Source organism: Lynx rufus, unplaced genomic scaffold, assembly GCF_022079265.1.
Source record: "Lynx rufus isolate CCGP_SWC_20201006 ecotype Redwood Valley unplaced genomic scaffold, mLynRuf1.p SCAF_6, whole genome shotgun sequence".
Taxonomy (NCBI): Eukaryota; Metazoa; Chordata; class Mammalia; order Carnivora; family Felidae; genus Lynx; species Lynx rufus.
Window position 1 is genome coordinate 83,008,980 of NW_025814878.1, and position 27,867 is coordinate 83,036,846.

At 37.5% G+C, this 27,867-nt stretch overlaps 1 protein-coding gene across 1 annotated transcript in view; it reads right to left on the reverse strand.

Moving 5' to 3' along the window:
* The window catches only part of COL19A1 (collagen type XIX alpha 1 chain), a 346,749-nt gene extending 319,497 nt beyond the window's left edge, over positions 1-27,252 (reverse strand). Inside the window, exons 1-3 of the mRNA XM_047102603.1 lie at positions 27,058-27,252; positions 13,362-13,488; positions 244-318 (exon numbers count right to left, since the gene is read on the reverse strand). Coding sequence (XP_046958559.1) covers positions 244-318; positions 13,362-13,488; positions 27,058-27,252 — 397 coding nt within the window. The remainder of the gene's footprint in view (positions 1-243; positions 319-13,361; positions 13,489-27,057) is intronic.
* Positions 27,253-27,867: the final 615 nt, after the last annotated feature.

Consider the following 27,867-nt stretch of genomic DNA (forward strand, 5'->3'; position numbering starts at 1 on the left):
TTTCTACAATGGATACAACTTCTATGATTTTAAATAACTTTTTTTTCTCCAAGAAGTTGGGTTGTTGTTAGTTAATATAGTACTCTGCTCTTTTTTTCTACATCATTTATCTTCCTTCTTTTTATTTTCTTATACTGATGTTACCAGCCTAAATTATACTGTCAAAGAATCACTTGTGATAAACTCCACATGTGCTGATAATTTTATACAAAATGCTTCTTTGCAAAGGATGATAAAGCTCACCTGAAACTTCAAGTTTATCTCTGTTGTCCTGTGGAAACTGATGTCCCTCTGTTCTCAGTACAGGACACTGTTTTTCTATTAAAAAAAAAATTGAAGATTTGCACTGCATTTGTCATCAATTTTTTCAATAAGTTTGAATCAGACAATACAACTAGAAACTTAAGATAAAACGAAAATAATAAGCAATTTTGTTAAATTTCTATAGATTGGGGATAAGAATATTACCCCCCTCAGAGTATCTGTGAGTTTGTGAGGGTTACATGTGCCTGGTGCAGAGTGAATGCTTGTGTTAGCTATCATTACTACTACTGCTATATTACTCTAATTTTCTAATTGTTGCTATACACTTTTGACATTAGGAAATCAGCTTTAACATTAAAATTTCATATGCAAAATATATTCTAATATTCAAACAAATGAACTGCTACTATAGTTGAACACAAATTTGATTCAACTTTTCTTGTCAGGTGATACTACACTTTAGAGAAGGGGACTACTATGGACTGAGGGTGTCCCCCCAAAATGCATATGTTGAAGCTTTGATCCCCAATGAGGTATTATTTAGAGGTGAAGCCTTTGGGAGCTAATTAGGTTTGGACGAGGTCATACAAGTAGAGCTCTCATGATGGAGCTGGCGTCCTTAGGGGATGGAGAAACAATATCTCCTCCTTTCTCTGCACCATATAAGGACACCAGGAAGGGGGCCCTCACCAGCATCTGGCCATGTTGGAACCCTGACCTGAAGTTTCCCAGCCTCCAGAACTGTGTGAAATTAATGTCTATTCTTTAAGCCACCCAACCTAGGACATTCCTAGAACAGCTTGAATTGACTAAAGCAGCAACACAGATGGAAATTATCACAATAAAATTACAAAGCAAAGACATCTGCCATACAAAAGTGGCCTATACTTTTAAAAATTAGATAAAATCATTGAGAAAGTACTAATTATGTGCTAAGGCACCTAATGAAACTTAAAAAATAAAAGGTAAAATTAGTCTCTACTTACAGTGAATGCATACATTCAATACTACCACAACACCTTAATAAAGTAATATATATGCATGCATTAGCTTTTTGTTGTCTGGGATATGCTTAAATCTAATTCAGGCTAGATTCTATGAAGGTTATCGTCAATTGTGAGAAAAATGCAGCAAATTTTTAGAATATGCCAAGGTAACTATATAACTGGACAGATATTCTAAAAATAATTAATTAACTATTATGGCATCACACAATCACATTCTTAATTCTCCAAGTCTAAAATCCTGGTTGAGTTTATTGACCTAAAAGTGTTTTTTTTTTAAATACAATTTGTCAAATTGGCTTCCATACAACACCTAGTGAGGGAGATAAACTGCTTAAAACTAAATTGCTTGCTTGCTCTCTGGAAAGTGGAAAGTACTGAATCTCAGTTCAACTGCTCAGCTCCTCAGCCCTTCATTTAACAAATGTATCATGAACTTCAGGGGTGGTTACAGAGCATCATCTAAATATATTTAACTAAAAGAATGAATCAGATTCTAAATAGTGCTGTCACTTAATCAGATTTAAAAGCTGCAATACAAACACGTGAAATTGTAGTACTGAATAATCTCAGAGATTACTTAGCTACTTTGGAAATTCCTATTTCAGAAATATTAACATGATTGCAGATCTGGATAAATAGTAAAATTGGATATTTTGTAAACTTTGCCAAATTTTTAAATCTGAATTCATAGTCATTTTTATAAAAACCAAGCATCTCCTCAAGATCTCTGTACTGAAAACTAGAGAACATTGCTGAGGGAGATTTAAGGCCTAAATAACTGAAAGGTTAAACCAACTATTTACACTGGAAGACTCAATATTTCTGAGATGTCAATTGTCAGTTTTATCTCTAGAATCAGTATAATACCAAAGGGTTGTGTGGGTGAGCGTATGTGTGTGTGTGCAAGAAACTGACAAGCTGATTCTCGAATTTATATGGAACAGCAAGAAAACTAGAATAGTTAAGACAAAATTCAAGAACAAGCCAGACAATTACACTATCAGATACCAGAAATTTCTATAATGTGGTATTGGGACACATATAAAGAGATCAAGGGAACAGAGTAGAGTCCAAAACAGACCTGAGAACATGTGGTCTTCTTATTTACCACAAAGGTGCCACTGTAATTCAGTGGGAAAAGGATTGTTTTTCCAATAAATGTTTCTGGGTCAACTGGATCTCCATATAGAAAAACACTAAACCTTGATCCTTACCTCACACCATGCAGAGAAATTAATTACAGATGATATTAGACCTAAATGTGAAATGTAAAACAATAAACGGCTACAGAAAGACATAAGATCTTCACAAACTTGGAGTAGTAAAGATTTCTTAAGGGGACACCGAAAGCACCAATTACAAAAAATTGATAAATTGGAATTCATTAAAATTAAAATATTTATCAAAGGACATTAAAAGAGTGAAAAGGAGCCACAGACTATTGCAATATGCCTATCCAATAACATATCATAACCAGAATAAACAAGAACTCTCATAAATCAAGAAAAAAAGACTAAAAACTCTGTTTCGAAAACTCACAAAAAATCTAAACACTTCACAAAAGTGAAGATCCACGTTCCCAACCTACATGTGAAAATGTGCTCAACATCATTCGTAATCTAGGAAATGCAAAGTAGGACCACGATCAGATCCCACTAAATGGCTAAAAATTAAAGAACTGACAGCACCAAGTTTTGATGAGAATGTGGAGCAAAAGAACTCCCCCACGTGGTTTGTGAGAGTGGAAATCAATGCAACCACTTCAGAAAACTGACAGTGTTCGCTAAAGCTAAATACACATGAACTCTATGACTTGGAAATTCAATGGCCCAAGAAAAATGAGCATAAAAAAATGAGTGTAAATATCCCTTTTAGAAGAGAATATTCATTTGTAGCATTACTCATAATAAGATAAAAATGGAAACCCAAATGTTCACTGACAAGGGAATAAATGAATAAATTGGGGTATATACAATGAAAAATTGTATACAATAAAAAAGAATAAACTTCTGACACATGCAACAACTTGAATGCATCTCACAGATACATTATTAAGTAAAAAGAATACCATTCCCAAAAGAATACAGACTGTATAATCTCATCTATATGAAGTTCAAAAGACTGTACCACTAACTAATCTACGTCAGAGTACTGGTTACCTTGGTGGGATATTACCTGAAAGAAGATAGAGGAAAGCCTTCTGGGGTTCTGGAAACGTTCTATAATTTGGTCTGAGGGGCAGTTACACATTTGTCTAAATGTGTATGTAAAAATAGACACAGATGTCTAAATGTGTATGTAAAAAATTCACTGCACTATGCATCTAAGATTGACGCTTTGTATGTGTAGTACCTCATCAACATGAGGAAAACAGCATGTCTGTAAGAAACTAAGCTAAAAATGATTCCTGCAAAACAAAACTGAAATTCTAATCAAATTTTTATAATGAATTTGAATGACTATATGACTGTAATAAATGAGATTAACTTTAAACTCTCCACAACATATGTAGGGAAAGCCCAACAGATGATTGACAAAACAAGTCTCACGACAGCAGAAAGGGAGTTTCTACTATGATACTTTCATCTTAAGGGGTCTGTTGGCCTACCATCAACTTGGAAACAATACATGTCTGTCTTAAATTCTTCTAAAGACTTAATGAACATATGATGATGTCAAAGTAATAAACCTGTCACTTTGAAGTGAATGGAATTCAACATTTCCAGCAATATTCATGAAAGTAAGTCTCCACTAAAATCTTTAGTTTATGAAAATCAAATGTAGCTTCATATATTTAGAGCATGTGCTTTATTGTGAAAACCTGAACAAAATAAAGGAAAACTAAATGTTAATTATTTGGGGGTAAGATTCAAGGTGCCATCATCTGAATGCATGAGTCTTAGGGATCCGTTGCATACAAATGGCAAAGCAGTAGATGTGGCTCTCACAAGTTGGCTGTATTATTTTCTATAAATATTGACACATATATTTTAAAATAAAGTAAAGCACACTTTTTGAGTGAATGTGCATATACCTTAAAGAACAACTGATAAGATCCAAATGTCATCCCAACAGGTAGACAGAGAAGAATCATTGCAGCAGTGTCACTGCAAAGGCTCTCTGGAATGTTCCAAAAGTAATTACTACTAAAATTTCACCATGAAACATGCACTACTTGGGGACCCTTAATCAACAGACCTTTTGAAGAACAAATGCAAAGGTTTTTGACAAATTCATTCTAAGATATTGTTAGTGATTATCAGACCCACCTTCCTCCTGAACTGGCTTGAAGGACCTGGGCAGCTCACGGGATCGGAAGGATATTCAAAGGAGGGCGTCTAGGTCTGATATGGGTAGATTATCTAGATTTTACCTTGATTATGTGCCAAAAAAATACATACTTTTAAAAAAATATTTTACTCTCCTATCTGTCTAAAAATTAGAATCCTGAGGACCTAAGAACAAATTATTCATGAAAAGTTAGACAACTTTGCCCCAGATCACCTAGTGACTCAATGGCGAAGTTGAAATAAAACCCATTTCCTATAAGAAATAGGTTCTTTCCTAAGAAGTCAGACAACTTTTTCTCTGTATTGAACACTGCTTCTTAAAACCACATTCTAAACAAAGTAAGAGTATCTATGACACTCCATTCTTTAGTAGAAATGCATTTTGTTCAGGCTCTCAGTTTCAAGGGTGCTTTAAAAAAAATCCCTTGTTCCCTTAATCTCTAAATCCTTATACCGTGTTCCTACCTGCTGGCTGAACCTTCCATTATATTGCTAAGTATTCTCTTTGAGTTTAGTTCACCTGTTTTTTTGAAACCTATATTTCCTATCATTGTTCTGGTATTTATTTTCTATACCCATTCACACAAAAATCTTTCGTTTAATATAGTATTCGCTGAAGACATGTTGAGTTCCGCTTTCTCACTTTTTTTTTACTATTCACTGAAGGCATGTTGAATTACTTCTTTATCCTCTCAAACAACTAAGAAGCCTAGCTGGTTAAAACCCATTCTTTTAATTTTTCTTTTTTTTTTCGGCTGATTTAATACCTAAAAGATTTGTGTGTGTTGCTGATGTTCATACTGCAAACAGACTAGTCACTCTCCATGGCCACAAAGGCCTCTGGCCTTTGGGAAAAGCCAGGAGGCAAGGTTATTACTTACGCACTACGAAGACAAAAAGAACAGTCAACATTGGAGGCATGATGAAAAATAAATATAAATGCATTCTGTTACACTTCTTACAATGTGTTAAAGATTCTTAATATTAAGCTATTTATATACTGCCTTACTGATGGCAAAGAAAGAAAATATATAATTTGTCTAGTGGAAATATGTTATATTTTAACTTTGCTAAAGTGCACGTTTCCACACATTTGTATTTAAATAACAATGTATTTAAGGTATAATATGACATCACAATATTCACCTGTCAATTATAGAAGTCTTTAGGGAAGACATGTTACTCAAAGATATACTTTCATAAGCCTACCTGTTCACATTTCTGGGAAGGGTCCTCTAGGGCAAGGGTCAACCATCTCCCAAGAAGTCTCACAGGGCAGTATTTATTGCTTTGGTGAATTTACTAGATCCCAAGGTCTAGCCTTTGATCTCGCAAAGTTAGAAATCAGATTTTAGGGGGCACCTGGGTGGCTCAGTCGGTTAAGTGTCCGACTTCGGCCCAGGTCATGATCTCATGGTTCGAGGATTTTAACCCCACGTCAGGGTCTGTGCTGGCAGCTCAGAGCCTGGAGCCTGCTTCAGATTCCTTGACTCCCTCCCTCTCTGCCCCTCCCCCGCTCACACTCTGTCTCTCTTTGCAATGAATAAATGTTAAAAAAAAAAAGAAGAAGAAATCAGATTTTGGTAACATACAGAGCACAGATCCATTTCTCAGTAGTAAATGTGCCTTCACCTCCTCCTCCTCATACACCTGATTACAGTCTCCTAGTCTTTCTTGTTATTTCTGCCACCTGCCAAGCATGCCCCTTCCTTGGGACCTTGGTATATGCTTCTTTCCAGGTGTTCACATCCCTCAGTCTCGCACAACTTTCATGTCTCTGCTTAAATGTCCCTTCATGAGGGCAGCCTTCCCTGCCCACCCTATACATAATAAACAACCTCTCCTCCCTTCATATCATGTAAGATTGCCAAATACAGAAGGAAACCCAAACAGGATGCTCATTAAATTTGAATGTCAGATAAATAACAAAGATATTTTTAGTATAAGTATATTCCATGCAATGTTTGGGACAAACTTACACTTAAAAAATTCATTATTTATCTAAACTTCAGATTTAACACAGTGTCCTATATTTTGTCCGGCAACCCTGCTCACATGCTAATACTCAGTGAGGCCAGGTATGATGGTAGCATGGATTAAAGAGGTGACAGTGGAAGATGAAAAAAGGGGAAGTAATTGAGATGCAAGAATCAACATAACGTGATAAAGGACTGAATGTAGGGAGGAAGGAGAATTGGTTTACTTAGCTGTCTGGGTAAAAATTTAGTTTCTGTAAATGAGTCCCGCTTGAGGAAGAAAAGATTTGTCAATGAATAAATTAATCTGTGGTGGAAGAGAGAAGGAGTTAGAAAGCTTAAGTTGGGGGTGCCTGGGTGGCTCAGTCAGTTAAGCATCCAACTCTTGATTTTGGCTCAGCTCGTGATCTTGAAGTTCGTGAGTTCCAACTCTGTGCTCTCAGCATGGAGTCTGGTTGGGATTCTCATTCTCTCTCTCTCTCTCTCTCTCTCTCTCTCTCTCTCTCTCTCTCTCTCTCCCCTTCCCCACTTCCCCCCTCCACACACACACTCTCTCTCTCTCTCTCAAAATAAATAAATGAACTTAAAAGAAAGAAATGTTAAGTTGGAAGTGCCATTAAGAAATTCAAATTGTTAAGTTATTGATAGATAGAAATACAGGCATGGAATTCAAAACAGAGGTCTAGTGTGTGAAGTAAATTTGGGAGTACTAGAATATAAATCACATTTAAAGCCATGAAGATGGAAGAGATTACACGCAGAATGAGTTGAGAAGAAAAGATGGGAAAGGACTACCTCCTGAGAAATCTCAACATTTCTCTCCCTCATCCATTTTTCTTGCTTTATTTTTCCTATTTCTTCATATCTTCAGAAGTACACATTCAATACATTATGGAGCTATTATTACCTGTAAAATCACAATTAAAATCTGTCTAGCTGCAGAGATGTTCTATTTATCACTCTTCTTTTCTAACATGCATTAAAGAAAATTGTTTTCTTTACTTTTAGTAACAAAACCTATAACACAGAATTTGCCTCAAGATTAGAGTTGGGAACGTGAAAAGTAGCAATTTACCCAAGAGACAGAATTGGTTTCTTTTCTTTTCATAAATAGAGCAAAGAAGAACCTTTAGGTGTTTCATGCTTTTTCTAAAAAAAGACTAAAACAGACTTCCCGTTGGACTGCAGGGGAAGCAGTCCTTTTTATTTTATTGTTACGGGTTGCCCGCAGACCCCTGTACATTTCCTACTTTGACAATATCTTTGAAAAGGATTACAGAGTGTCCCAGGTTTGGAGAAAAACACTGGTTAATAAATAATAGGTAAAGATCGTTGGACCAGATTATAACAAAAATAATATGGAAAAGTGACCAAACATGAAAACAAAAAAAGTGAGAACACAGCTATTTTAACAGAAAAGTCACAAAAGATCACAAAATCCTTATAGCATCTTGTGGGTTTGTCGTCGTTGTTGTTGTTGCTTTTAAAACAAAGCTGTTCCTCCAAAGAATACCTGGTTAGGACCTATAATATTTATTTATAATTGTGAAACTTTCCTCCACTTTAAAAATTTAGGAGTGGGGCGCCTGGGTGGCGCAGTCGGTTAAGCGTCCGACTTCAGCCAGATCATGATCTCGCGGTCCGTGAGTTCGAGCCCCGCGTCAGGCTCTGGGCTGATGGCTCAGAGCCTGGAGCCTGTTTCCAATTCTGTGTCCCCCTCTCTCTCTGCCCCTCCCCCGTTCATGCTCTGTCTCTCTCTGTCCCAAAAATAAATAAACGTTGAAAAAAAAAATTAAAAAAAAAATAAAAAATAAATAAAAATTTAGGAGTTACACAGTATATTTGTCAGTTACATGGCACCACACTGAACATGAGGAATTCTTAAAAACACAAAACCCTCCATACGATAGCACACTTTCCACTCTTGACTTTAAGAGTGCAGTGTGTTTCAATTAATAAAAGCCAAATTTCAGAATAACAGTTTTTCCTTATAATTGATAGTAAACTAGCTTTAAAAGGTATATGTGTATGGTCTAGGGCCTAAGTTTATAATCAATTCCATCTAGACACTTAACATGATGTTTTACCATAAGTAAAAGAAATGGCATTCTATCATCTCTCCTTTTATCAAGTCTGGTTTATTTTTTGTTTTGTTTTGTTTTGGGGGGGATTTTTTTTGCTGCATTTCCTTACTCTGTTCTTCTGTTTTTATTATTTTTGATGATAACTCAGTATTTGGCCTTAGACCAGGTTTAGGAAAGTAGAAGAAAAAGAGGAACCTTTAATTACATAAACATAATACATAAACTTCTATCACAGTGGAAAGTTTTAAGAAAATTTAATGCAAATTTTAAGATCTACACAATGTATGTTTTCAATACAATTCTCTTCTCTTTAATATGATCCTCTTTTGACAACTGAGCTGAAACCGCCACATTCAAATTATTTATCTACAATATGAAAATATATAAATATGCCTTAACTCATAATCTCAATGTAATAGTAAAACTGATAAAAGAATAAGAAATAACTGAATTCTTAATGCTTCAAGATTTTAAAATTCAAGTTGTATTGCATCTTTCCATATTACTCTTGAATTCTATCCCAACTGGAACAATATTCCAAGCATCATTAAATATACTATAGAGTTAAAATAAAGCAATTAAAAGATTCAATTTATTCTTCGTATATTTAGGTTTAACAGTAGACTGTTGACAACTTCACAGACTCCAAAGTTGAAACCCTAGCCTCTCCCTCAGATTTGTTATATTTTATTTTTAGATGTAATCACTTCCCTCCGGTAAATGGTTAGTGACCACACACACAGGTCTGCACATGAGGAAACTAAAAAGGGAACCTTGCACTGTGAATCAGAGACACAAGACACAAGAGCCCCCTGTCAGGCCATGCCCAGCGTGTCATATTCTTCAATAATCCTTATGACAGTGCTGTGCAAACATTTTCAGTTAATTCAAATGATACCTGAAGTTAAGCAATTGCCGTGGCATGTTCAGTATGTGTTGCTTTAGGAGCACCTTCTACCAAACAGCCTGATAAAAATCAACTTAATTTTTGTCTGTATTACTTTCTCTCAGTGCTTCATGTTATGTGAATCTTGTTAAGAGTTCAGATTAATTCTGAATTCACACTCCTTAGGAAAATCTTTCAGAAAGATAAATTTGGTAAAGTTAATTGGACCAGAATATATGCATTCTAGTAGTCCTACATACAATAAATAGAACCTGATTGAAGAATTGCAATACCATGGGGCACTTGGGTGGCTTAGTCGGTTAAGTGTCTGACTTCGGCTCAGGTCATGATCTTGTGGTTCATGGGTTCGAGCCCTGCATTGGGCTTTGTGCTGGTGGCTCAGAGTCTGGAGCCTACTTCGGTTTGTGTCTCCCTCTCTCTGTGCCCCAACTCCCACTCGTGCTCTGTCTCTGTCTCTCCCTCTCTCTCAAAAATAAATAAACGTTAAAAAAATTAAAAAGAAAATAATTGCGATACCAAAGCTGCAAAAGCAAAACATTCAGGAGAATTCCGAAATGGGGAAGTTTCAGTAGTGTAAAATGATTAAGTTCTAATGTTGCTGCACAACATTGTGCCTATAGTTAACAATACTGAATTATATATACACTTAGATATTTCTTAAGAGGGTAGATGCCATGTTGTGTTCCTACCACGGTTTTTTAACTTAAAAAAGTTACTAAAGGCAAAAATAACAAAAAATAAATAAAATAAAATAAAATAAAATAAAATAAAATAAAATAAAATAAAATAAAATAAAATAAAGAAAACCTGATAGGTAAGATTCAAGATAACCAGCTAAGAAAGAAAAAAAAAAAAGACAAAAATGTCAGCTAATACTCCCAAAGGTGAGTATTTCTACAAGTGTTTTCCTTAGACATATCATATTAGATTCACGTGGGGAGTCTGTTAAAGAAATTAATTGCTGAATCCCACCCAGCCTGTCTTGCATAATGGCAATCTCAGAGTGGGATTTAGGAATCAATACCCCAGATGATTCTTGGTCAAACTAAAACTGGAAATTGATTTATTGTAGATCCTTCAAATCATTATTATTGTTAAAAGCATTGATTATGCACTAGCATGTCCCTAAAACTGTGTCCATCTCAACCAAAGATTCATTTTCCTTTCTAACCAAAGAAGTCTTATCCTCTCCTTTTAAGTTGCAAATCGCATTACCTACTAATGCTTCTTAAAAGGAGGGAACAAACAAAATAACTAAAATTAACAACTCAGGCAACAGCAGATGTTGGCAAGGGTGCAGAGAAAGAGGAATCCTTTTGCACTGCTGGTGGGAATGCAAACTGGTGCAGCCACTCTGAAAAACAGTATGGAGCTTCCTCAAAAAATTAAAAATAGAACTACCCTACGACCCAGCAATTGCACTACTCGGCATTTATCCAAGGGATACAGGTGTGCTGTTTCGAAGGGACACATGCACCCCCATGTTTATAGCAGCACTATCAACAATAGCCAAAGTATAGAAAGAGCCCAAATGTCCATCGATGGATGAATGGATAAAGAAGATGTGATATACATATACAATGGAGTATTACTCAGCAATCAAAAGGAATGAAAATCTTGCCATTTGCAACTACATGGATGGAACTGGAGGGTATTATGCTAAGTGAAATTAGTGAGTCAGAGAAAGACAAAAATCATATGACTTCACTCATATGAGGACTTTAAGAGACAAAACAGATGGACATAAGGGAAGCGAAACAAAAATAATATAAAAACAGGGAGGGGGACAAAACAAAAGAGACTCATAAATATGGAGAACAAACTGAGGGTTGTTGGAGGGGTTGTGGTAGGGGGATGGGCTAAATGGGTAAGGGCCATTAAGGAATCTACTGAAATCATTGCTTCATTATATACTAACTAATTTGGATGTAAATTTTAAAAAATAAAAAATAAAGTTAAATAAAAAAAAAAGAAGAAGATGTGGTACATAGATACAATGGAATATTACTTGTCAATCAAAAAGAATGAAATCTTGCCATTACCAATAACATGGATAGAACTAGAGTGTACTATGTTAAGCAAAATTAGTCACAGAAAGACAAATTTCATATGACTTCACTCATATGTGGAATTTAAGATACAAAACAAATGAACATAAGGGAAGGAAGCAAAAATAATATAAAAATAGGCAGAGGGACAAAACATAAGAGACTCTTAAATACAGAGAACAAACTGAGGGTTGCTGGAGGGATCTTGAGTGAGGGGATGGGCTAAATGGGCAAGGGGAATTGAGCAGGGCACTTGTTGGGATGAGCACTGGGTGTTATATGTAGGTGATGAGTCACTGGATTCTACTCCTGAAATCATTATTGAATTATATGCTAACTAACTTGGATATAAATTTTTTTTAAAAAGGAGAGGACATAAAGAAATTAAGAGTCAAAACATCATCAGAGTGAACGCCCCTTGCCCTATGGACTTCCTTTTGCCATGAGTCACTTCTGATTTATTTCTCACTGAGGAAGGAAAGTGTTTTCCCCCAAAAAAGCATGACAGCCTCAGGATATCATTGATACAGTGGCAGAATATTCAAACTTTCATGTGGATTATTAGGAAATGCACCTCCTGATGAATTAATATAAAAATCACAAAGACTGGGATGCCTGGGTGGCTCAGTCAGTTAAGCGTCCGACTTCAGCTCAGGTAATGATCTCGCAGTCTGTGAGTTTGAGCCCCGCATCAGGCTCTGTGCTGACAGCTCAGAGCCTGGAGCCTGCTCCCAATTCTGTGTCTTCCTCTCTCCCTGTCCCTCCCCTGCTCAGTCAGTGTCTCTCTCTCTCTCTCTCTCTCTCTCTCTCTCTCTCTCTCTGTCTCTCAAAAATAAATTTAAAAAATGTTTAAAAAAATCACAAAGACTTACATAACACTAAGAGATTAAGATTTGTTATATCTTAGACTGTTTTTATGTGTGCTTCAAACTCAGAAGTCTCTACTAGAGCGTGTTTATACCCCTTAGCAATACTTCTTAAAGATATAGTCAAAATAGTAGGCACAGTAAGACTCATAGTTTCAGAATGCATCATCATATGTGACCACCGTCAGAATACATTATATGTGATCCTTTGCGTAGGAGAGTTGAAGTGTCTCTTTGCTTAGCAAATGGCTTCTCTAGTGTGTCTAGTTTGACTTAAAAGTACATCTAAATCAGTAGTTTATACATACTCAAAGTTCAAGAAAAGTTTTCCAAATTAGGCATGTAATTATTTTTAAAAATCAGAGATGAGAGTAAATGTTTCAAACTGCCTTCAAGCCCTTTGGAAATATTTGTGAAGTTGATAATTTAATAACTGCAAATAAATATCTATTTAGTGCTAAGTGCTCTAACAAGTGTTCATCTTTTGTACATTTCATCTGAGATACTATAAAACTTACTTAAACTACATTTCCTTTTATATCTCCTAGTTTTCACTTTTCCCTAATTAAGACTGGTTAATCCTAATTAGTGATAGACATATGTACTTCTAACTTATGACAAGGGGTAAAAGAAGAAAAGTACATGCAGAGAATCACACACATATATTTATATTTGTAAATATCAATGAAAGGAAGGAAAGGCTATTTAGACTAATATAAAATGGGAAAATGAGGTGATTTTAGAAATTCTCAATGTGCAAAATTAAAGGTCAATAGGAAAAAAGAATGAATTTATTTTGTACTTGTAGATTTAATCTATGGCCTCCTTAACCCCAACAATTTACTTCGATGAGTTTTAAAAATAACTTGAAGACTATAAATAACATTTGGTGACTGGACAAAAGAGGTGGCCTGGATACCTGACTTGTCCCTGACCGTCACGGAAGTGGAAGCAGGAAGCAGAAGCATTGCCATCCAGAGCCAAAGTTTCCAAGAGCCAGCATGCCTCATTGTGCCTCGAAACCATGTGAACAAGTGGCTGCAGGTCTGCAACAAAACAAAATACTGGAATTGAGCTTACAATTCCTTTCATCATTATCTCTAGAAAATCCTCATCACCAAAGAGAACACAATAGATTTTTACACTACATAGAATTATATAATTGGATATATGATTATATATGTAGTTATACATAATTTATCAATATACACCTTAGTGTGTATGAAAAAGTTCCAAAAATATTTTCAGATTACTTCCTAATTATCAATGTCCACACAGCCTCTTATAACTTAAATTTTCTCTTCTTTTCATGTGTTTTTTAAAGCTATACCACTTTAAAATGATTTTATGTATGTAATTTAGAAATATAGACATATATATACACATATATATATACACACACACACATATATGCATACACATATATATGTGTGTGTGTATATATATGTATATATATATAAATGTGTATATATATATATATATATATATATATATATATATATATATTTCTAAATCCTGGTAAAATACACCTAACATAAAATCTAAAATCTTCATCACTTTTAGGTAGAATTAAGTACCTTCATATTATTGTGTAATCATCACTATCATCCATAATTTCTCATCTTGCAAAACTGAGACTCTATAACTATTGAACATTAACTCCCCATTTCTCCCTCCCCAATCCTTGGCAACTACCACTCTACTTTCTGACTCTATGATTTTGATTACTCTAGGTAACTCATATAAGTGGAATCATACAGTATTTATCCTTTTGTGACTTCATTTCATTTAGCATAATACCCTTAAAGTTCATTCATGTTGAAGCATATGTCAGAATTTCCTTCCTTTTTATTTTAATTGTTTAAGTTTATTTATTTATTTTGAGAGAGAGAGAGGGAGAGAGGGAGAGAGAGAGAGAGAGCTAGAGAATCCCAAGCAAGCTCTGCTCAGCATGGAGTCAATGCAGACTAGATCCCACAACAGTAAGATCATGACCTGAGCTGATATCAAGAGTCCAGGGGCTAACAGACAGCCACCCAGGAGACCCCAAAATTTCCTTCCTTTTTTAAAGCTGAATAATATTGCACTGTATATATATACCATGTTTTGTTTATCCAGTCATCCACTGATGTATACTTGGGTTGCTCCTGCCTTTTGGCTAATGTGAATAATGTTACTATGAACATGAATGTACAAATATCTGTCCAAACCCTGCTGTCAATTCTTTTAGGTACATACCCAGAAACGGAATTGCTGGATCATATGATAATTCTATTTTTAATTTTCTTAAGAACCAACATACTGTTTGCCATACCAGCTACACCATTTTATATTCCCACAAACAATGCACAACACTTCCAAATTCTCTCCATCCTCATCAACCTTATTATTATTTTTTTAATAGCAACCATCCTAATGGGTATGAGAGGGTATCTCATTATGTTTTTGATTTTCATTTCCCTAAGGATTAGTGATGTTGAAGGTCTTTTCATATGCTTATTTCCATTTGTATATCTTCTCTGGAGAAATGCCTATTAAATCCTTTCCCCATTTTATAATCTGGCTATTGTTGAATTGTAGGAGTTCTTTATATATTCTGGATATTAGTCCCTTTCAGACATATGATTTGCCCATATTTTCCTCCTTGTTGTGGGTTACGTCTTCACTCTCTTGATTGTGTCCTTTGCTACAAAGAAATTTACTTTTATGTCATCCAATTTACCTATTGTTCTTGTCACCTGTTCTTTTGGTGTCATCTACAATGGATTTATATTTTTACAATATAATCTTATTATTCACAATTCTATTTTCTCTTCTATATATTAGTGTTACACATTTTGTCTTAACTGATGTTACATTTTCTATAAACATAACTATGTTGTTACTGGGAGGAATAATCACTGCTACTGGAGTGATTACTATATATACATGTGAAAAGCAATCTTTCCTCATGTTTAAAGAAAAGAATGGATATATATAATTCCTGCCTGAGCCTACCACTGGCATCATATTTAACATTAATGTGTTATCATCCATAACCATTTGTTTTTCTAAATATAGACTACTACTTTATAGTTATTACAGTAAAAGATTTAGTAAGTAGAATCCCTAAAATGGAAAACTTAAATATTACGCAAATTAATTTTATAGTGAAATAACATGAAAATAAACTGTAAGTAAAAATATAATGGCTCCTTCAGTGTATTTAACAATTGCAGTATTATTAGAATAGCTATTCTAAGACTTCTAAATATGCAAATAATATTGAATCATGTATTTGCCATCATTTAAATTTTATTCAAGAGTCAAATATAAAAGAATCCATCACACCAATGTCTAAATGTTGTCAGTACACACTCTAGAAAAAAACTAAAGTTATCATCTTTGGTATTCTGCATGTGCCAAATACTCTAAGATCAGCACTTTAAAATTAATTCAAGATTTTAGATATTTCTGGATGAATAGCTAGAAGTAGCAATTGCAACACTAAAATCGTGTGTGGTTCTAAATATCAAACAGCTGGTTTTATGCCTTATTTCTTTTAAACTCTTTCATCTAGATATAGTCTTAATCCTCATATGACTTTGCAAACTTATCCTATTATTTCAGTTAGTAGCTGTTAAAGCAATTAATTCTATTTCAAATAAATGAACTCAAAAATACTAATTTAATTATCAGAGATCCTTGATTTTTTTATTTTTAACCACAAATTTTTTTATCTTCTAGACATTTTTGTTACTTAAAGGGATTTCAATTACTAACACATACACAAGAATAAAAGAAGTTTTACACTACTATAGTCATTAAATATTCAATAAAAAATTACCATGCAAATAATCTTCAAGTACATATGAATTAAATCAGAAAATTTTACCAAATATTTAAGCAGAAATTATCACTGACCTTTCATTTAAAAAATTTTTCAGAGAATAGACCAAGAGAACACAGGTAAATCATTAAGGCAGCAAAATTATTACAATATACTCAACAATGATATTGTAAGAAAGAGAAAATTACTGGCAAATCTCTTTTGAACACAGATGTGAAACTGTCAATAAAATTTTAGTACAGTAGAGGAAAACATCAACAAAACAAAAAGGCAACCTACTGAAAGGGAGAAGATATTTGAAATGATATATCTGATAAGGAGTTAATATCCAAAATATATAAAGAACTTATACAAGTCAACACCAAAAAAAAAAAAAAACCCATAATTAAAAAATGGGCAGAGGACTTGAATAGACATTTTTCCTAAGTGACTTCTATTAGTTGATAAATTAGCAGTGTAGTATAGAGATTAAAACCATGGCTTATGTCTGGGCTTTGCCACTTATAAACAAGTTATGTAATCTCACTAAGCCTTCATTTATTTACCTGAAAACTGATAACAACACTAGCAATAAATTATTTAACAACTGGGGAAAGTATAGTAGAGGTCCTTGAACATATTAAGTATTCATACAAATTACCTACTATTATAAGTGTTTGCTCTACATATTCATAAATAATAATAAAAATTGGGGGTGCCTGGATGGCTCAGTTAGTTAAGTGTCTGACTCTTGATTTCAGCTCAGGCCATGATCTCAGGGTCCTGAGATCAAGCCCTGTGTCAGGCTCTGCACTGAGGGGGGAATCTGCTCCAGATTCTCTCTCTCTCCCTCTCTCTGTGCCCCTCCTCCGCTTACGCATGTGTGCACTCTTTCTCATAAATAAATAAATAAATAAATAAATAAATAAATAAATAAAATAATTAGTAATAGTTTAGCTATCTCCTCAGCCTGAGGTTGATAGTGATATTTGGACAATGGCAAAATGTCAAAGCACCCATAAATTTATGTTCATTGAAGCTTTGGTCTCTCTTACAGCAACAAAGACCCAGAGAGCTATATAGCCATATGTATATTAACTCAATCTTGAGGTCTCCCAACTGTTTCCTTGAGTCACTTAGAGGTTCATAGCACTTAGCTTTGATCTCATTTATGCAAAACGCTTGAAGAATAAGATGTTATGTTTAGTTGACTAAATGTTCTAGTTATTGATGAATTGCCATTCCACCCTCTAATGAAATGCCTTTCACCAAGTTCAGCAAGAACTTGAGAGAATTCTTTGTTCTCCCCATTTAATTCAAATCTTGGTGGTACTTCCTATAGCTGACTACTCTCTCCTTGAAATCTTCATTCTCATTGGTCATCCCGGCCCTCACACTCTCTGGGATTTCTCTCTAAATCCCTTCTCAAATCTTTTTGCTACCTGATATCTTAATCCTGGGATCTGTGGGCCTTCCCCACCTTGTCTTTATAATGTCTCTTGAGGTGATCTCACCATTTCTTGGCTTTAAACAGTACCTGTCAGATGAATCTAAAATTTGTATCCCCAATCCAGTCTTCTCTGAACATTAGACTGTAGCCAGCTGCCTATTCTATATTTCCTCTTAGATGGTGCACAAGACACCTGTAATTTAATATGTCCAAGTTAAATGCTTGATTCTCAATGACAACTTACTCTTCTCATGCTCTTCCCAGTCTCAATTAGTGCCCATCAAAATGCTCAAACCAGGAACTCAAGCATCACGCTGATGCTTCTGTCTTCCTTATCACCATCTCCCACATCCAATCAGCAAGTCATATCAGTGTTACCCCATACCCATCTCAAATCCATCCACTGCCCTCCATTCTTCTGCCATAATCCTAATTCAGGTTACCCTGGTATAGATTCCTCAACAACTTCCTAACTCATTTCCCCTCAAATCTGCTATCAGCTTCTGACCATATTCACTCATTACATAGCACAGGAGAGCTTTTCTTAAAATAAAAATTGAATCACGTCACTCCCCTGCTTTAACCCTTTAAATGGTTTCACATTGTACTTTACATGTAATCTGAAAGCCTTTCTATGGCCTTCTAGGCCCTGAGTACTTTAGCTCCTACTCTCCTCTCCAGCTTCACTTGGTACTCTCCTCTTCACTGATATCCTATCCTTCAAATTCCCATGTTCTTTCCAACCTCAGGACTTTTGTGCATGCTGTGTCCTCAACCTGGAGCACACTGGGTCCTGTTCATCCTACACCTCTCAATGTAAATGTTACTGGGTGGAAGAGCTCTTACCTGACAGGTAAGTGTCCTTGCCCCATTATTCTCTAGCTCAGACAATTCTGTCTGTGGACATATGTTTATTGCCCCCACTCAACTCTACTCTCCCTTGAAGGCAGAGACTATGTCTGTCTTGTCCATCACCTTATCCTCAGCAGCTAACATAGTATCTGTGAAAGTAGGGGCTCAATAAACATTCTTTGAATTAAAATAAGTAACAGACTGCCAATTTCCAAATCTTAAGATATAGAAAAACATACTTATCTTTAAATCTGTAGTGGTGATAATTTAATCTTTTATAATTCATCAAGCATTTTAAGATCTTATAATATTTCAAGGATCGATCATTACCATGAACACAGTATCGATTCGTACATTTAATTCTTAATTTTTCTCTTTTTAAGCTTTTTATTTTAATTCCAGTACAGTTAACATACAAGGTTATATTAGTTTCAGGTGTACATCTCTTTGTACATTTAAAACATGTTTACTATTTGAGGTTTCTATTGTTTTGATCCTGATTAAGTACAGATATACTCCCCTCCACTAGGAACATTTTTTTCCCCACTAGGAACATTTGAAAAAAAAAAAAAAAACTTGATAAAGGTCTCAAAATAAATCCTTGTATATGTTAAAACAAAACACCTTTTCCAGATCCTTAACCTCTGCTTCAGGCAGTTGCAGGGTGGGAAAAACCTCCCTTAGGGTCTTTCTGGACCTCTCCGCCAGATCCTTCTCACTGTCCCCAGAACCCTCAGGCTACTTCTTGCTGCTCTGGACCCACCTCCAGTGCCCTCTAGGAATTCTCAATTCTGGGCTTTGTCCACAATCTCCTCCATCATCAAAACTTCCCAATTTTCTATTTTGTCCCCTCAGCTAGATGACCATCAAGATAGTTTGATAAATTATACAAGCCAATGTTGTCACAATTTAACTTATTGCTCTTCTTAGGTAAGATTTAAATGTTAACACAGACCTTCAATGCTGTCCCAATGGACTGCCCAATGAAGAGCCTCAGAATAATATATGTGGATATGGATGTTACTAAAGGCCTCAAATCACTTTTTTCAAAACTTGTACAAAGATGGCTCATGATACATTTTAAGAAGGATGTGGGGAATATTGGTTACACATATTCTCATTTTCTGAAGCACAATTTCTTTTATATGTGTATTTTTTGAGAGGCAGGCATGTCTCTTCCTAACACTATTGCATTATAGGACAAGAGATGCACATATCATACGTCTAAATATATGAAAGTTAAAAATAAAGCTAATAAGACTAAGAAGAAATATGTTTTTTCCTTTTATCTTGGCAAGTATACCTTCACAAAGACTTGAAAGCCCAAGTCAAGTTTGGAATTGAATACAGCAGGCTACAAGGGATTAACTAGACTCTGGCCTGGACCAAATCTCTTCCCTCACTTTTTCCCATTCTTGGCTTGGTCTGCACCATGAGGGGCCTCACCTACATGTATGAGAAGATACCAATAAGTCTAAGCTCTGTCCATAACACCTGCAAGCAGTCACTCCTTGATACCTGCTTGGGCCTAAGAGTGTTCCCACCAGTGACTTGGTTTGCCCCTGGAAAGACGAATCCACGGAAGAGGTCTGCCAGGTCTTATAAGAGGACTAAGGGTCCTTTGGTCAAGGAATTGCAGGATCTGGGTTCCCAGAGCCTCAACTAGCAGCTTGAGCTTTGTGTGGATGGGTCCCCTTATATCTGTGGACTCCTAACCCTGAGAGCAGAAGCACATCCAGAGCAAGGCCACATAAGGGCCTTCCAAAATGTAAGGCCCAGGACAGGGACCTTGTTGCCTGGGCCTAAGGAGAGTACAGAAGACAAGTACCAGGCCCTCATTCTACAGATATGAAACATTAAAGCTCATAGAGAAGATCCCAGAGCCTGAGATACAAGTCCAGCTCTTCTTCACTAAGAAGCCAGTGCTGTTACACCATGATGTTTACTATCAGGATGTGGGATAGACCTTTAACTTCCTTATATACTTCCTTTAAATTTGTAGCTATTCTTTATCAAGATGCTAGCCAGATCCTGGGGGGTGCCTGGGTGGCTCAGTTGGCTGAACAACCGACTCTTGGTTTTAGCTCAGGTCATGATCTCAAGGTTCATGAGTCCAAGGCCCACATCAGGCTCCCCACTGGTGGTGTGGAGCCTGCCTGGGATTTTCTCTCTCCCTCTCTCTCTGCCCCTGCCCTGATCGCTCTGTCTTTCAAAATAAGTAAATAAACTTAAAAAAAAAAAAAAAAAAAAAAGCTATCCAGATCCAGGCTGCAGTTCTTTCCCAGCACTACAAAGTATCAAAGTTCTAAGTGTGAGTATTCCAGTACTGCCAGTCTTGAGCAGACAACAGTGCCGAGCAGCCGATGAACCATCTAAAATCATCCAGATAGCCCTATCTATAACCTATTTCCCAATGCTATGACAACAAAGAGATAAAGACCAACTGAAGGTCTGGCTATGACCTCTACTTCTAACCCATTATTCTCACCATCCTTGCCCAAGTGGAATAGTTTTGATACTGGTTGGCATAAGGCAATTTATTTTTTTTTTATTTTTTTTTTAAATATTTTTTTCAACGCTTTTTTTTTTTTTATTTATTTTTGGGACAGAGAGAGACAGAGCATGAACGGGGGAGGGGCAGAGAGAGAGGGAGACACAGAATCGGAAACAGGCTCCAGGCTCCGAGCCATCAGCCCAGAGCCTGACGCGGGGCTCGAACTCACGGACCGCGAGATCGTGACCTGGCTGAAGTCGGACGCTTAACCGACTGCGCCACCCAGGCGCCCCATGAGGCAATTTAAAAAGGAGTCACTGTCCTTTAAATTTCCATTATTCAGCTCTTGAAACCCTGTAAGGCAACTATGACACTGAAAATATTTTAATTAGGACATGAATTTTTTTATTCCTTATATATTTTTGAGAGAGAGAGAGAGAGAGAGAGAGAGAGAGAGAGAGAGAATGGAAGCAGGGCAGTGGCACAGAGAAGGGGACAGAGGATCCAAAGTGGGCTCTGTGCTGCTCAAACTCTTGAACTGCACGATCATGATCCCAGCTGAAGTTGGACGCTCAATCAACTAAATCACCCAGGTCCTCTAGGAGATGGATTTTTAAAAATTCTTTGTCAATCTAGATTAATGTACACAGAGCATAGAAAAGACAGAAAAGAGCAGTGGAAAACCTTAATCTTTCATTCCATCCATACAATGAGATTCCTACTATGTGCCACAGGGGATATAGTAGTCACTGGGGATACAGCAGTGAGCCAAATAGGGGAAGTCCCTGGTGTCACTCTGGTAAGGGAGACCAAAAATAAACAAACATACACATCATCTTTGAAAGACAGACACTAGGAACTAAAGGAAAGCAGAGTAAATAGGATGATGAAATAGTAGGCTTGCTAGATAAGATGGTCAGGGGCTTCTCAGCACAAACTTTTGAGTAAACCAAACCAAATCTGCCTACAGAACATGGATCATTTTATAATGCTTATTCTACATCTTTGAAATTTGGTATTAGGTAAAGAGTCTGAGTGTTAGAGTTAAGACATAAATAGAAAATAACACGGAAAAGACAAGTGAAAGAAGAAAAAGGAGAAAATAGAAAAGAGTACTGATTCACTTTATGTAGGCTGTTAAATGAGCAACACATTTCAACTTTTAAAAAAGTAAGTTTGATTTGTTACATGACTAAACCCATGTTCTCAGAGCATTCATTACAAAGAGTAATGCCGTGTGACTGGGTAGGGGTTTGATTCTTAAATCAAACTTCTTGACTACCCTCCAATATGCCTGTACATAACTCCAAGAAAATCTGGCCATAGTGTTGTGAAGTCACAGATCTTTTAAATAAGCAAAAAAACCAAAAACAAACAAACAAACAAAAAACAGGTGTTAACACATCTGTTCTTTTACCAATCTTTAGAATCTATCTTTAGTGAAGCTAGAGCAGAGTCCATCAACTATTAGAGAAAACCAGCTGAAAAGACATGCCTATAGAGTTAAATTCGAAGCCAATAATAGGACAAAAAATCTCAACATCTTAGGACTAGATTTAGCATTATTTCATAATTTCATCAATAATGAAATTGAAGCTGGTGTGCAGAAGTCGGATGCAGCTTAGGCAAGGTTTCTGCCCTTATTACAATCTACAGAAAGCTCTTGACCTTTATATTTTAATTACAGGCATCCTTTTTACCTTAATAATCTGAGTTAGACATTTCAAAATCTGCTTTAATTCATTCTTTACCCCTCCCATATCAAATCTCTATCAAGTCTATCAAATCTACTTTTACAAAGTTCCTTTGAATCCATACCAACTTATTCATCCTCACAAAAACTGATTTACTTCACGTCCTTACCATTTCTCATCTGTAAAAGTGCAGGAGACCCCAAACTAGATTCCTCTGTTTCAGTCTCGTTCCCCTTGATTCTATATCCCTACTGCTCAAGACTTCTATTTCCATGACAGATCTAATCACTTTAGTGCTCTGCTTTTTTGAAGTCTCCTGGTGGTTTTTCATTGGCTATTCCTAAGGGAACCACTCAAGACTCTCTCACCATTAGTGGAGTCCTCAACTCATCTGACCAGTCTCATGGCCTGCTACCTCCTTCCAAACAAACTCCACTCCATAAAACCCTTCACAATTACCCCACATGTGCCAGGCTTCTGCACATGCAGTTTTGGCTGTTGGGATATCTTTCCGTTCTCTTTCCACCTGGTGATCATTTACTCTGCCTTCCACATGCAATTCAAATACCATGTCTTCTATGAAGTCTGCAGGAACCATCACAGAGTTCATTTATTCACTGTCTTGCAATCTAATAGAGTTCAGTTCCCACCTCTGCTTCAGCACAGTCTATACTGCACTTTAATAACTTACGTACATTCCGTCCCCCCTCCATACTGAATATCTTACAGAAAAAAAAGTGTCTTATCATTCGTGTTTTGTTCAAACATTAAATGATGTTTTAACACTAGCATTTAGTAGGTACTCGATCAATTTGTAGGAACACAGTCTAAGGCAATACGTTTCCAAAATTAAACAAATGAAAAGTTCAACCTGTTAAGTAATATATGCGATATGGACTTAACATTTACAGAAAGATAGGAGGTGAAGAATTACAGACCAATATAGAAAAATTTACTAAAAGAAAGCTCAGTGAACATAAGTTCAGTTATTTAATGAGACGCACAAAACATACTATTACTGAATTTCTCTTCCTTCACAGAAAATATATTCCCTGGTTCTTAACGTTTATAATCCTCTAAAGCTGATCAACTCTACCACATTTTCTCAAAATTCTGTGTTATTTCTCCTGTCACTTCAAAACTAGCACCTACTTCCAGAGGGTCTCCAAACTCAGGCCCCTTTAAACATGCTTAACTGATTCTCATCATCCTCAACAACTTGTTTGGTTAATTGATACACTTCCCTGAAATATCATTGTCTCCATCAACTTTTTTTGATACCACTCTCAACTTCCACCATTATGAGTGACCTACATTTTTTTGGATATCAATTCTTTAGCTCTGTTTCCACAGATATATCTATATCAACGATCCAATGCCAATTAAAATTTTAAATTAACTTATATATTTCCTTATCTATCCAGTTTTCCTAATTTTTCCATCTGAAGGGCTCTATGACCTAATAATCTTACAATCTCATAATTCCTTTTGATTGTTTTCAAAGAGGTATCAGAGACCCTTTGGGCCTCACAAATATCCTAGTATTCTACTGGCATTCACCCTCTTTCTATCAATTTCCAAATTTAATACGCAACTTCCTCATCTGATTATATCACTACTGGCCTACAAAATAACACCCCAAAGAGCCCCTTGCCTCTCAGCCTCTCCTTTCCAGTCTCTCCCTGGCAAGTGTTATCTGCTCTCCTCATCTCCGGTTTCATTCCAGCTTGGATTCTCTGTCTTACCAGGCACATGACTGCTCACTCCCACCTCTAAGCCTTCACACATGCCATTCCTTCTGGCTGGAATGCCCTCTCTCTTGCTCTCTTCTGCTAAGCCTCTTTATTCTCTGCCTCTTTAAGATATATGACTTTAATGCAGCCTGCCCTGAATAATCCAACTCCAATCCCATTCATTCTCTTTTTTCCAAGATCCTTTCCAGGTTATATATTAGCATCTCTCTCTAGTCCTACTAATTTTTCATTTTCCACTTGAATTTGTAATTATGATGGCACTTAGCCTCACAACTGTGGTTTCTATCTCCATATCTTCTCTTGCCTCTAAAACCATCCACTGTCTGTACCCACTGGGCATTTCTACCTGCTCCAAAAAAATGAACTACAATTTCAGCGAGAGAGATTAAACTGAAAGACCATAAAGTAGATAGAAATTTTCCATTTCTGGAGAATACCATGGGCTTCCTTCTGTTTTAGATGGTTTCCTTGGATGACAATGATTCAGATACAGAGATGTCCCAACTGTGAAAATAATGACATTTGCTTTTCTTTCACCTTTTTGCTTTTTCTCTGGCCTTTTCATATCAGGTTCAGGCTCGCTCTGCTGCTCTATCACCACACCTCCACCCTCTTTCCCAGGAAACCCAACTTAGATTCCTTACCAGTTTGAGAGCTCAGGCCGGACAAAACCTCATGGAAGCACCTGCCAGTCACTTTCTCCATTTTCTATCCCCTAGAGAGAGAATGAATTTTTCCACCCCTGGCGATTGCCTCCTTCTTTTCCATCCTGAAGACATATTCCCAAAGAATCATGTCAAGCCTCCTCAGGAAGAGATTTTAGGTACGTGTGCACCATCTGAACAACTAAACATCTCAGTTTCTCCTTGGCAGGCACATACCAAAAACCTCTACTTGAGTCCCACTACAGCTCTCTCCTCACACACCAGTAAGGAGATGCTGAGAGACCACACGTTTGATAAAGTGGTGTGTTTGTCTGTTTGTTTGTTTTAATCTCTTTTAAAAACGGCAGTGCTGCTTGGTTTGGATTGAGAATAGCAAGCGCCATTGCTCTCTCACTTTTTGTTGGGGTAGGGGTAGGGAGAGATGTTGGAGTGGTTTTATTTCATTCCCTCCATTATCAAGCACATATAAATTCCTCCTGAGCGTCCCAACCATCCTCCCACCTTGTTTCTCCTCAGATTTCTCCTCCAAGCAGAAGACGGGACCAATCAGTCTTGCAACTGTGGATGCAACGAGGAAGCACAAGTATTTCCTTTACCCTTGCACTCCCCAACCTCAAGCTGGGGCTCACCATCACTCACTGCTGCAATTCCTGGATGGTTCCATTAAAACTCTGCGCATTCTCGGGTTCTGGGTTCTCCTCTTTTTGATCCCCAGCCCACTGTCCCCTGAGGCTGGCAGTGAGTTCTGGTACCCTGTCCCTCTCCATTTCCCCACCTCTCCCAGCCTCTGGGGCTCCTGCAACCTGGCCAGCCCACCACCGACCCGCCTGCTCCCTCCCTCCCTCCCCCTTCCCGGGACAGGTTTCGCTTACGCGCCCGCCTGCTCAGACTGAGCTAGCGTGCCCGGCGGCCGAGGCGCGCCTGGTTCCGGGCCAACAAACTTCTTCGGGACCCTGCAGTGCCCTAGCGGGCTGCGCGGCGCCGCCTCCCTCCTCACGGCCGCGGTGGCGACGGCGCCGGCGCGCTGACGGCGGTGGCGGCTGGATCTCGCAGCTAAGGCGGCGGAGGTGGGGGCCGCGTTCTCCGAGTGCCGGGACCTGGACGTTACCGCGGCGGTGGCGGCGGCGGCGGCAGGGACGGCGAGGACCGCGGGGACGGCGGCGGCGCTCGGTCGGGCCGCGCTGCGCATGCTGCAGGGTAATGAAGGAGCAGCGCCGGACGCCTGGAGGCTGACCGGGGCTGGGGGAGGCCCTAGTCCCGGGGTCCCCGCCCGCGCAGCCCCTGGAAGCAGCACTTGGGAGAAATACCCGCATGTCAGAATAAGTAACCCCGGGCCCGAGAGCTAGGCGCCGGAACCTCGCGTCTGCCAGTTTACACCCCTTAACTGTCTCCTGGTTTCCAGTGGGTAACGTCTCTAGACGTAGACCAAAAAAATACGATCTAACGGCATGAATTTCTATTGAGTTTATTTGTTTTGTGCATTTAACCCCATGGATATGTTCTTCTGTCTTTGATGTCTGTTCTCACCCGCATCAGCGGTGCTGGTAGCTCTCCTTTACAAACACTCGTAGCCAGAAAAATCACCTAGAACTAAAGTATAACGCATAAAGCCTGCATTATGTGAACATCTGAGCACAAACTACATCATATATAGCATATTAAAGTGGCCGTAGCGTTCCAAACGTTTTTGGTCCCGTCGTTAAGCCACCTATGGGAATGCGTAATTGCAGGTGTGCATTATTTATCCACCAAAACATATTTACATGTGTAGCACACTTTTTACATTTTCTTGAAAAGCAGATGCACGCAAATGACCAGAGACACGAGCAGATGATATAGAACCGGCATGTGTGCGAGAGATCAAGGGAAACGGCCGGTGGCAAAGCTGCGCAGCTTACCTTGAATGTGTGTTTGAGCCCCTCAGAGGCGCAGTGGAGTCCGGCCAGGGCTGCCGCACCGCCGAGGAGTGGCCCGAGTGAGCTCCCTGCGAGTGGGGAAGGGGGACGCATCTCTGCCCTTATTAGTCTCTCCCAGTGTGACCCTCCCACTCGACGAGGACGAGGACTCCGCAAGACAGGACTCCGCCAACTCATGCACAGGTTTTCCTTAATTACAACAATGTCGCCTTAGAGCTAGGAATAATGACTTCCAGGTTTTTGTTTTATTAGCAGTTTCACAGAATGACTATTGGAGGCAGGTGCTTAGAGTTTCTCACTTTGATTATGAAATGTCTTCAAAGTATTGTGTGTGGCATACATTCACAGGTAATAATTGGCTTCTTAATAGTTGAGCTAAAAAAAGATATAATTTGTGTATCATTTTTCACTTTTATGTCAGTTTATTTAAAGTTAATCAAGAGAGTCTGTCTGCCTTCTAATCATGTTCATGTGTACAGGTTTGTGTGGTATGGTTTGTCTCAGAGTTCATAAAAGTATTTTGTGATTTTAAATATTATGTCTTTCTGTGGATTGGTGCTATAAATCCTGGGTTTTGAACTCTTTGGGATCTCTTTGAACATGTGAAGGTAACATTTTTCTGCAGATCTCTGTGTAGGTATTTGTGGGTGTGTGGAGAGTTCCATATCTATCTATCTATCTATCTATCTATCTATCTATGTGTGTATATATATATTTGGGTATATATACTAGGTATACATGTATATTTGAAGGCATATATACATATATGTGTATACATATTGTGTGTATGAA